The sequence below is a fragment of the Lepidothrix coronata genome, unplaced genomic scaffold (genome assembly GCF_001604755.1).
Source record: "Lepidothrix coronata isolate B3197 unplaced genomic scaffold, Lepidothrix_coronata-1.0 Scaffold15, whole genome shotgun sequence".
NCBI classification, from domain to species: domain Eukaryota; kingdom Metazoa; phylum Chordata; class Aves; order Passeriformes; family Pipridae; genus Lepidothrix; species Lepidothrix coronata.
In genome coordinates this window covers 1,093,690-1,106,379 of record NW_016690195.1, presented here as the reverse complement: position 1 = coordinate 1,106,379, position 12,690 = coordinate 1,093,690, and the positions used below count along the sequence as shown (strand labels likewise).

Below are 12,690 nucleotides of genomic sequence, written 5' to 3'. Positions count from 1 at the left end.
AGGCGTGTAGTGTAAAAATATACACTGTGTAAATGATATAGGAAAGAGAGAATGGTAGGATTTTTTACTTCTGTACACTTAAATTTATTTTTTGCATTTACAGTCAGATACTAAAGGACTGATCTCAAAGGTGCTTATTAATGGATGTTTATAGGCTGCCAGGTTTTTGAGAGACATTGCTTCAATTTATTTCCCCATATTCAGACTCTTCTGTGTTGCTTTATTTATTTTAGTGAAAATTATATACCTGACAGCTACATGAGAACCAGTTGCTGTAGTAGGTAGAAACAATGTGAAATATGTTTGAACTGCTTGGAATCTGATGAAGCATTAATGCACACTACCTTACTGGTTTTGTCAGGAACTGGATAAAATTGCAACAGGCAAACGTGGACATTATTGCTAATTTTACATTGCTTTTCATGATAAACTATGCTTTTTCTTAGACTTCAGTTCCCATAGTCAGGAAACCTCATTAAAATTTTTGACTACTAAATTTTTTTCCCATGAGCTTTTTTAGCCTTTTTTAATTGCAGAAATACTTAGATTCGAGCTGCCTCCTGATGACTTAGAAATGAAAAGGGAAATAAAAAGACACCTCCCTTCACATAAAAACATCTTATTTTAAGAATCTGTTTTTAAGGGTAATTTAATGAAGGTAAAGGACTCAACTCATGATTTTTGAATTTTAGTATTAATAGTATTTAATGTGTTCAAAGGAGAGTCCTGGGCAGTATTCAGAAAAGGTTTGCAAATTATAGTATGCACTAATGCTATAGAAAACTTGTTTTTTTCCTCTTGGTTTCTCTTGAAATGTCACTTTGTGTGAAGCTAAGCAAAGTCCTCTAGAGCTGAAAAATGTTGAAGGTAGTGACTAAGATTTAGCTTTGTGTTGCTAAAATTATGTTCAGTTTTAATGTTAGAGCAGAGAGAATTCTAGTAGTGAAAATAGGAATTAATCATGAAGAATTTATGTACAATTTTATCCCTAGAAAAACATTTAAAATTACATGAACTTGTCCATCTTTAATTTTCTCTATGTGCTTATTTTACCCCTCCCCAAAATGCTTAAGATAACTGCAGTTCTGCGAGTGGACTTTGGCTTTTGAAAGTTAAGTTGTCAGTCCTTCTCTCCCATAAATTGCAAAAACAATTACAGTAAATGAGGTCATTTTTTTATTTGTATGACTTTGTGAGTTGCAACAAGGATACTTGCTCTTCAGACAACCTGAAATAAATGCTCTCGCTCCATTCCCCACCCAGGTTTGTTTTCTTGTGACTGTAGTGACAGCAGGAGTGGGGATGGCAGCAAGTCAGAGCTCTGATGTGTGGCCAGTGGGTGTCCGAGAAGGCTCATTATCACCTGACACTGCTTAGACAGGTCAGCAGGATTTGCTGTATAAGCAAACATGAAACAGTTTCCTACTGTGGAATATTTCCTTGTACACAAGCACGTGACAACTTCATTAGTGAGATTCACAGATTCTGGGTATGAACTCATAGTAGAGATGAACTGGTCAGAAAGGCCCACCTTGTACCTTTTAGACTCTGACTCAAGCCTAACTTTTTATACCAGAAAAAAAAAGAGTTTGAAGCCATCAGTAGAACTCATTCCACTAGAGAAAAGAAAACTCTGCTCAGCAGAGGGAAGTGAACAGTTGGAGAGAAAAGTTTCTCTTACCTGAGACCTCTAACACACAGCACAGTCCAAGATATGCACTGGTTAAATCTTAGAAAGTGCTATGGGCAACCCCCTTTTGCAATTGCCATTGTTGCAATTATTGTTGTTAGCCATTCTGTTGATAGTTCATATTGTAGGAATTACTAGCAGATGGGAAAATAGATGACTCAGAATATAGTATTAACAATCCATATTTTTTTAATCAGGCCTAATAAGGCTTGTTGCATCTGTAAGATTCATTTAAGCAGTTGCTAGGAAGAATTTGTTTTTTCAAGTAAATACAACAAACTTGATACAGATTATTTTTTGATTGAATATCTATTTTCTTAACAATTTAAACCTTGAAAATACATTTGTTTGTTTCTGTTGCACCACCTTAATAGCAGTGTTCCATAATTTAGTTTGATAGACCGGAGTCTTGCAATGGTAACTCATGCATTATGGAATTACTAATGAAATCTAATTTTATCATATTGAAAACATCATTGGCCTAGAGGTTTTATTTACCTCTGTTGCTGTCAAGGGTGGATTAAGATGATAGTGTGCTACATCCACCAAAACTTTGGCTTGCACCCCTTGAAAAGTTTGGATGGCTACAGGTATGTGCTGGCCAAGTGTGGCTAATGAGTTCCAGACGCCTTCATCTAAATCCATGGACCCCAAGCACCACTGAGTATCTCAGATACGTGTCCTTCCTCCTGACTCCTGTGCTGGACACATGTGGAAGCCAGGAGTCGGGATTTACATTGCACTCTTTAACTTCATGACTTCTGAGAGTCCATTTTTGGTTCTACATTATCTCCTTCCTTCTCAGCTTATTACTGCAGAATTCAGGTCTGTAGACAGGAACTCATGTCTACTTTCCAAGTGCCTGTTTTAGCCAGAATTTTCATCAGTATGATTTGACTAGGGTTGTAAACAAAATATCTAAGGTGTGGTATTGGTCCTCCTGTAGGCAGAAGTAGTATTGACTGCAAGTAACTATTCTTTGGTTTGCTGAAAATACTAATCTAAATGAACCTGGTCACATGGGATGCAAGAAGTTAGACAAAAAGACAAAAAAAGTAAAACCTGTTGCACTTCCCTTGCAGAAGTTTGGTTCTGGGAGGTGACTGCATCAGTACTGTTTGAAGACGCGTAAAAAAAGCAATTAACCTGAAACCAGTATTGACCAGAGTAAGAATGTTTTCTGCATAGGTGTATTGTGTTTGTGTGGCCTGGTTTTGATAGCAGAGGGGCTTACAGGCGTGGCTTCTGTTGAGAAGCTGCTGGAAGCTTTCCCCATGTCTGGCAGAGCCAATGCCAGCTGGCTCTAGGGTGGACCTGCTGCTGGCCAGGCCAAGCCAAACCAATCAGGAATGATAGTAATGCCTCTGTGGTAACATATTTATGAAGGAAAAAAAATATTGCACAGCTGTAATTGCAGCCAGAAAAGAGCAGAGAATATGTGAGAGTGAGAATATGTGAGAGGAACAACTATGCAGACACCAAGGTCAGTGGAGAAGGAGGGAGAAGAGATGCTGGAGCTGAGGTTCCCCTGCAGCCCATGTAGGTCAGTGGGGGTGCAGAGATCCACCTGCAGCCTGTGGAGGAGACCCATGCTAGAGTGGGTAGATGTCTGAGAGAGGGCTGTGAACCTATGGGAAACCAGTGCTGGAGCAGGTTTCCTGGTAGGACTTGTGGCCCTGTGGGGAACCCACGCTGTAGCAGCCTGTGCCTGAAGGACTACACCCTGTGGAAGAGTGACCCACGTTGCAGCACTTCATGGAGAACTGTGTCCCATGGGAAGGACCCCACACTGGAGCAGGAGGACTGTTCTCCCTGAGCAGCAGCAGGAACAGTATGAACTGACCATAACCCCCATTCCCTGTCTTCCTGTGCCATTGGCAGGGAGGAGATAGAGCCCAGGAAGGAGAGAGGGGTAGGGGAACGTGTTTGAAGATTTATTTTACTTCTCATTATCCTGCTCTGATTTTGTTAGTAATAAATTTAATTAATATCCCCAATTTGAGTCTGTTTTGCCCGTGACAGTATTTGGTGAGTGATCTCTCCCAGACCTTATCTCAACTCATGAGCCTTTTTAATATTTTCTCTCTTCTGTCCAGTTGCAGAGGGAAGTGATAGAGTGGCTTTGGTGGGTGTCTGGCAGCCAACCAGAGTCAACCTACTTCAGTAGGAAATATTCTGATGCAATGCTGATCTGCACTGTATTCAACCAACCTTGCATGATCATGCAGGATTGTCTTAAACCCCCAGACTGATTAGCAGTGGTTCCTGCCACCTTCACACAAGGGCAGTGCACTGTCTCTGGAGCACTTGTAGCTCCGACCTGTGCTCTAAACACAACCGGAACACTTCATGCCTGGAGCTCCATCAGCTTTTGGATTTTTACTGTATCCCAATTTAATGATGACAGTCACAGTAAGAAAAGCTTGCTAATGATTCTTAATCTGTTCTGCTGCTTTTCAACTTCTATCTATATGTAGCCTTTCCTGGAAAAACCTCTAACCCTATTACAAATAAATTGAAAAGTAAGCAAGGAGGAGTTAAATGATTGGTGTCCCATTTGCTAAAAGTTTGAGATAATGTGCACCAGGTTTCCAGACTTTCTGGTCTCCTAAGTGTGTGGTAAGTTGCCTTTTCCAAAGATTATAAGTGAAAATTACAGTTCAGTTAGAAGGTTAGTTATGCTTTTATTCTGTGCTGTTTGTCCCAGCTCAGGTTTGTGCTGCTGAAAGATATTTCTGCCACTGTAAGCTCGGGTTGATGAAGCTCCTTTCTGCATAGGTGCCTTTTTTCCACTAGGATTTCCCTCTGGATCGGGGAGGGGAGAAGGTAGAGAGACAGAAGCTGCTGGCACTCAAGCTTGCAGCACTGGGAGCTTGTCCTGCAAGGATGACTGTTGGCTGGTCTCTTTGTAGGCAAGGTTGATTTCCTTTGCTCTAGCAAAAGTTTTTTTTTTGTTCGGCCAGACTTCGCGAGCGAAGAATTGGGGAAGGTCTTTTACCCTTCGAGCCTGCGCAGTGGATTTTTTAGGTGAGACCCAGCGTGCGCTGAACTGAACCAACCCTTTAATTCTGAGGTTCATCTGCCGGGGCCGAGCAAGCTTGGACAGTGGCAGTGAGGTCCTCAGAACGTAGGTTTGTTTAGAGTGACCTTCTCTTAGATGGATTGCCTTACAGGGCTGACGAGCTCCATCTGCCCGGGGGACTTTTTTACCCCGACCGGGAATCGAACCCGGGCCGCAGCGGTGAGAGCGCTGCATCCTAACAGCAGAGAATTTCAAGGAGGCTTCTTTGAGTGCAACCATGTCCTCATAATCCGTCAGCTTCTAGAAGAAATTACTCAAAGTCATCTGGCTCTGGAGGTGGTTTTGCTTCTTTGAAGTTTGGACTGTTCCTTTCCCAAACCCTTGTGATTATCTACTGAAATAAAGGGCCCAAGTGAAGGCAAACATTTTTACCAGAAACCCCCATTCACTGAAGACCTCTGTCTTGGAAGTGGTCCGTGTTGACACTAACTGCTGTCTCTTGTGTGGCTGTAGGTGTTTGATCTCAGGACACAATTGATTCCGTTATTTAGAAAAGTGGCAGAAATTGAACTATGTATCATTGTCAAACAGTTACTGAATTGTTACACTTCACAGCTTTGAAAAAGCTATTGAAATATAATTTAAAGCCTTTTTGAATTCCTACATCTTGCACCACTGAATGCTCTCCTCTCCCCATTAATGGCAGCAGCCCCAGTAGTTACAACAAACTTCATGGTGAATTATTTATGGCAGTTTAAATTCCAAACTGTTTGCAACTGAAAGTAAATGAATGCTGAGCTCTATCACATTAAAAATGTGAATCGAAATATTTATCGTGCAGGGGAATAAATTACCTTAGAGTAATTAAGTATCTTGAGTTATAGCTACACATCTTGTTTGGTATATTTGCTGTTGCATTCAGTGTTTAGACTTTTGCAGGGTTTGTGAGGTAATATCTGTGACACAGACATAAGTCAAGAAAAAATATTTTTAAATTTGCCAAGGAGATATATATGTGCACAAACACACACACATATCCTAGACTCAGTTGTGGCTGATTAAGTGGTTTTCTCATCTGATGTCAGATGAGACCTTCCTAACTCCTCTTTTCAGTTTCTTAATGCCCGTATTTTCTGCCACTTCCTTTCTTCAAATGTCCTGAGCATCAGCTGTTCATGCAGATGAATACTGTGGCTCCCTGGGTCCCCTGGGTGACATGTCTGAGATGATTCTGAAAGATTCTTAGTCTCTGGCTTAAAAAATTAATTCTCTTTATATTTTAATATTCATCCCAGCTGTCTGTGATCTTTAAAGAATAGTTAATTCTGTTTGCTGGCTCTGTTTCTTGATTGAAATTTAAATAAAAACTCACCCACGACATTCTTCTCTGATAATTTATGAAAAAATGTTTTCCAGTGCAGAATAATTATGTGATTACATCAGTTGGAGTCTATTCTATGCAGTTTGAGCTTGATGTCTACACTGGTGACTGAGAGGGAATAAATGACTGTCCAGGCTGGTCCAGAGTGGGTCAGAGACTTCATCAGTAGCAGTTCTCACAAAACACGAGATTATTCAGTGCCTGCCTTAGTCCATTTGCTGGTCTGTGGAGCCCCGAATATGTTATTCGTGTCCCATGTGCTAAAAAAGTGGATTTATTGCTCCTCTCATCTGTGTTGTGTTGGGATCTGTTAAACAGCGCAATCGGCACTGTCATTTCTTCTCATTTTACTTCAAATCTCTGACACTTCACTCCTCTAAAAGAGTATCTTCACTGAAAATACTGTGTCATGTGCCAGTTACATTTACCAATGGGCTAAAAATTAAATAGAATACTGCAATTTTTTAATCTTTTCTTTCTCTGAAAATGAAAAGGTCTTTTTCTGCAAAAGTCTTAAGTGACTGAGGAATTCTTTTCCCCATCTTCTTTTCTGGATATCAGATGGGAGAAGTACAGTAAACTGGATGATATTTGATTCCTTGGGAGGCTACTCTTTCCTTCATAAGAAACAAAAGGTATCATTTGTCCTTGGGAGAGACCAAAAGAGGGCAAATGAAGTGTCCAAAGGAGTGCGACAAAGATGGTGAAGGGCATTGATAGGAAACTGTATGAGGAGCAGCTGAGGGCACTCGGTCTGTTCAGTCTGGAGAAGAGGAGACAGAGAGGAGACCTCATTGCAGTTACAACTTCCTTGGGAGGGGAAGAGGAGGGGCAAGGACTGATCTCTTCTCTGTGGTGACCAGTGACAGGACCTGAGAGAATGGTCTGAAGTTGTGTCAGGGGAGGTTTAGGTTGGATATTAGAAAAAAGGTTCTTCACCCAGAGGGTGTTTAGGCACTGGAACAGGCTCCCCAGGGAAGTGGTCACAGCACAAAGGGGCTGACAGAGTTCAAGATGTGTTTGGGCAATACTCTCAGGGACATGGTGTGACTCTTGGGCATGTCCTGTGCAGGGCTAAGGATTGGACTCAGTGATCCTTGTGAGTCCCTTCTAACTCAGCAGATTCTGTGAGACCAGCATTGCTGATGAGCTGTTGAACACATCTGAGCTCTCTGAAGCTCATACGGGTCTCAGGATCTTTGGTCCCCTAAGATATTTTGACATTTGGGGTTTAATTTTCATCTTCATTAGGAATCTTACGGTTAAAGTGATGTTGCATGAAAACGTGCATCTTTTCCATGTGCTCTGATATGCCCCCTCTCTTTATTATCACTTTCAGTTATTTGTTTACTATGTACAATGTGGTCTGTTAGTAGAAGTCGTAACGCTGAGGTTTGGACTGTATGTAGCAATATGTGTTGCTAATTTATATGCCTCAATCACTGATAAAAATAAAGATCAAAAGTAATATTTCGTTCCTTGGGGAAAACAGATCAGACTGTGTTGATGGAAGCCTGCCCTAGATTCATGAACGAAGTATTGACTCATTAGTAGTCAATTCAGAAAATTAATTTTTTTTACCCATGAGTTAGGTAGTGTGCTTGTTTGCAATGTAACAATATTTGCAAACAAAACAAAGATTACTCCTTTCCTAGGAGGAAATTATTTGTGCTATTTGAAATTTGCTGATAGTTTTCATACTCAGTGAAGAATAATTGGCACATAGGCAATTCTGACAAGAGAGAAACTCAGAAAGGCACTAAGCTACATCAGGAAAAAAATACATAGACTAGACAAAGGAACACGTTTCAAATGTAGATTCTTCCCTGCAGTAGCAGGTGGAGCAGGAGTGCCTGACGTGCCCCAGTACCTGACAAGACTCCAACCTTTATTGGCAGCAGCCAGCAAGACAGCAAAGTGATTTACTTGTTATATGACCAGTCGTTTTTATTGAATGAACTGTTAAACATTGTGTAAAAATATTTTTAGAAAGAAAAGAACGGTCAAAGGTAACCCCCTCCATGAATTGAGGAAATTATTTCATGTATTATTTAAACGTTTTGCTAGCAATTTGCTTTGACTAGTTCTGGCAGCAGTCTGTTGAGTAAGGCAGGTGCCTTGTCATTCTTATCAGTAAGTACCTCTGAATATCTGTCAGACTATTACTTACAGTAGCTGTCTATTTTTCAGGCTTCTGTAGGAGACTGATGTTCAGTAAGAAGTATTTGATTAGGCACTATAATTTATATACATGAATATAATTGTGTATGCTGTGGCAGCCTAATGAGTTAAACTATATTTATTTGCAAGGTTTGCAAAGTGATGTACTATGTGTGTTTGTTTTCATATGCTGTTAGATTATTGACTGTGGAGAATACTGAGGCTTTTGTTTGTATCAACAGTTATATATACACGTATACATATAGTCAAAGTGTGTAAAAACACTGCAACTGTAAATTAAAGGATTATGGAAGGTAGTGGTTTTCATTTTTATTGTAAAGACTTTCTAATGTTTTTCTGTGGTTGTTCTTTTGTTGTTTTACAGTTAAAGAATCTGAGTTTGGAAGAATTACAGATGAGATTAAAAGCTTTGGACCCTATGATGGAACGAGAAATTGAGGAGCTTCGTCAGAGGTACACTGCAAAGAGGCAACCCATCCTAGATGCGATGGATGCAAAGAAACGGAGGCAGCAAAATTTCTGAGTTTGTTTTACTTTCAGACATAATACTATGAGTCACTGTGGACACTGGTAACTTTGTAACAGTCTGAGGGAATTGGATTATGAGAGTTTTCAAAAACCCAGTCTGTTGAAATTTCCTTCACGAGCAATGACAATTGGAGCAGTGAAAGAATATACATATGGTGTTCTGCAAAGGCAGAGAAACACATCACCACTTGTTTGCATTTTCAAATGTTTAATGTAATACAAGTTTAATCTGTTACTTCCCAATCTTTTTCAGGTATATAGTGGTAATTTGGTGTTGTACATTGGGAATTGTGTTTTGGAGCACCTGGAATGATTTCTCGATTGTGCAACACTACCAAGCCTTATATTGCAATGTATTTTTCTTCCCCTTAGTAGCATATTTATTATGTAATCTTTGGTTATCCTATTTATTTTATGCCTGTTTCCTTTTATGTTGGGAAGTATTAGGATAATATTGTGGAGAGCAGAGTCAGATTAGATAAAATTGGTATTATGGTATAATGAAAAGTTGCTCACCACTCTGTTATCTTTTAACAATTTCCAATTTCGGCAAGCATCCCAGTTCAGGACAGCACTTGAACATGTATCCAGCTGATTTGTATCAGTAGGATTTAAGCAGAAAGTAAGTAACGGGCACATGTTTTCCTGCTGTCCTGAATCAAGGACTGTGGTTGTAGTTGAGCAGTACAGTTGTTACACTACAGAGGATTTTTAGAGAGTATTTCTGTCATTTCTACGCACACTGAGTCAGCTGTCATTAAACAAGAAAACAAGTGCCTAAGCAGTTTTGATTTTTGTTATTCAGAAGAAGCAATACTTGCAGTCACTCCTTCAGTGTAAACTTCCAGTTACTATTGCAATTCTGACCAGTATAAACCTCTATTTTGCACCATAGTTTTATAATGAAGTAACAGCTACAGTTTTTGGATGTTTTTTTGGTTCATTTGGGTTTCTTTGTCACTGTTTTGAGGGGAGAGGGGAGTTATTAGTGGTTTGGGGTTGTTTTGTTTTCACATTATAGATACAAAGGGATAGTAATTTAAAAGCCAAAGAAAATAAAATTAATACTTATATTTAATAAGTACAGAAAAGAAGCAACATTTTACGGTCCTCTGAGAGTTTTGTCCCGCAATCACTAAACATTCAATATTCCTGTGGTCTTCTGTTGGTAGATTTTCGGGAATCAGAAATGCAGGACCAAGCTCTTAACTTTTTACAATTTATTTTATCTGGTTTATATTGTGGAATACCTAGTAGGTAGAATTTACAACATTGCAAGAAATATTTCATACTTAGCAGAAAACATGATCTGCTTTCTGAACAATCTACTGTGTTCTCTATTGAAATATTTACTATTGTTGCCTTTTATGTAAATAACTTCACTGTGATAGTCATACTTCTTTATACAAAACAGCTGAAAAGATCTTTACATTCAGCCTTTAGCTGTTAAACTTTTAATGGTGACTACTGTATGGGCATCTTCTGTTAAATGTTTTCTGGAAGTTAGTAATCATCTCATACCTCTTAACATTTATTGTCATCATACATGGACCATTTAGATGGAACAGTGCAGATTTTGGAAATGGTGCATTATATCACAAAGCTTATGCAAAAGGAAACCAAAAGTTTTCACAAGATCAGCATTCTACAGCTGTGCTGGGACCAGGACTTGGGTTTGAGCCATTGTTGTCATTGTCATTCTCTATGTGTTTGCATGTACACCACGCTCTGACATGTAAACCCTAGAGTCAAATAAATCTTGATTGTGATTGTTAGAACATCTGTACCCTCAACTCTCTTCATATTTCCTACAGCCATGACCATTCCTTGTGAAAATGCAAGAACACAGAAGATCCATAAAAATTACTTTAGGCAAGATAAAATGAACCTGGTAGTCTTATGCCTCACATTTATACAATGAAATGATGTAAAGTAAAAAATGGTATAATCATGTCAGTGTGTCATTAGATTATAATCATAACGCAGGAAAAAATAACTACCAACTTCCCCCATCAACATGGTTCTTATTTATTTAAAATGAATTTCTACTTCTTGAGCTTTCTGTTCTCAAAAACTCAAAGATGTGTGTGCATACATAGATTTGTGTAGGTATACACACATATATATGCATATCTATATACGTAAGAAAAAATATAAAACACATTTAAACCATCAGGAGAGGAACCTAGCTTGCCTTTTCTTGGTGTGCCTTTTAAGCAAAGTGTCATTGTCCAGACACTCTTACCTGCATCCTTAGCAGCTAAATTTTTGCTTTCTCTATCTTAAACTTTTCACACCAAAAATAAGACACTGATTTTGAATAATGTGGCTTTACAGTGTAATAGTGTAACAAAAATTATCACAAATTTCATATTTTGTGTATTCTGAAAACTGTAGTAATGTGGCACCCTAAAAATTAATTTCTTATCCTGAGGGACTCCAGTAAAAGGCCATTTTAGACTAGAGCTGTTGCAGTCTGGCATCTGAAAGCCATCAGAAGGACATCCTTTCTTCAATCCTGATGTATCTGCATAGAAACAACTCAATTTTTGTGCATATGCATGTGCACAAGAATGGATTATACATGCAGGAAAAAAATCAAAACACTATTGAATAAAACAAATGTAAACAAGCTACTTAAAATGCATCTGATGTACTGTAAACTCTGTAGATACAGGATGCTTGTGACCAAAGAATACTTTCACCAATTAATATGAAATCAGTAATGTTTCCATTCTGGTATGGTGCACACTGTGGTCAGTGAGAGCTGCCTTTGGCTTTAGCAGCCAGGGTATGGAGCTCTAAATTAATGTGCAAGCATAGTATAGGGAAATAAGTTTTATACTCAGAGATGGACGCAACTTATTTTTTCTTTCTTCTGTTTATATAAATGAATCAAATCATCCATGTTGATGACTGCACATCTCTACTGGAGGATGAGCATCTCTGTAAAGGAAAGTCAATAGTATAATAAATAAGATATTTTAAAAGCAAGCGTTGCAGAAAACCCGATAGAACTACTGACAAGTTAACCTTCAATAAGATTTTAACCAAGCAATTTCTTGTTTGCTTCTGACTTTGTATGTTTAGGTTTAGTAAGTTAAAAAAAATGAAAAATCATTGCTTATTACTAAACATTTGTAATAAAAGCTAATTTTTCATGTATAATTGTTGACTTGTTGTTCATTCTAACTGAAGTAAAATTATCTTAATAGTAACCATTAATATTCATTTCCACAGTCATCCCTCATGCTTTTGTTTCCTTTCTATAACACTACAAGCCCAGCTGTGAGCGCAGAAACCCATGTCTCTCAAAGTCAACTCTGGAAAGGATTTTTCCACATTGTTGCAAGATCTAGAAGTCTGAGGATCTCCATGAAAGCATAGCAGGCCTAAGGAAAGAAATCCTCAGTATTAGCAGACATAAATGGCTTGTGTTGCTCCTTTGTTTTTCTCATTGCACTAAAAAATCAATAAGTAGTAGATAGGCTTGAGTAGGAAAAGTAAATACATTTAATGAATTTGATTCAATCACCCATTTATTTTCAATTTTTTTTAAATTATTCTCTTAAGAATTTGCCCACAGACATTTTCATGAAAAATGAACTTGTGAGCAAAACTCCTTAGCGATCCACAGTATGTTTGAAGTGACAAAATTCTACTGCTAATCTGAACTAATTTGACAATTAATTGGCTAGAATAATTATTTACTGTTTATTTATGCAAAATAATATGTTGTCTGCATTTGCACAGTGTATTCCAGTGAGAGTGCACAGTGGCTCAGGCTACTTCTCCATCCGGTGTGTTTGCTGAACTTCCAAATATAAATATGGCTCATGGTGAGTGAACCCCTGCACAAATATGTGAGATAACCTGGCTCCCCATTAA

The 12,690-nt window shown here is 38.5% G+C and overlaps 1 protein-coding gene across 1 annotated transcript in view; it reads left to right on the top strand.

The window, feature by feature from the left end:
• The window catches only part of STK3 (serine/threonine kinase 3), a 122,771-nt gene extending 112,191 nt beyond the window's left edge, over positions 1-10,580 (top strand). Inside the window, exon 11 of the mRNA XM_017806424.1 lies at positions 8,639-10,580. Within this exon, the coding sequence (XP_017661913.1) occupies positions 8,639-8,797 (159 nt within the window). The 3' untranslated portion in view covers positions 8,798-10,580. The remainder of the gene's footprint in view (positions 1-8,638) is intronic.
• The last annotated feature ends 2,110 nt before the right edge of the window (positions 10,581-12,690 follow it).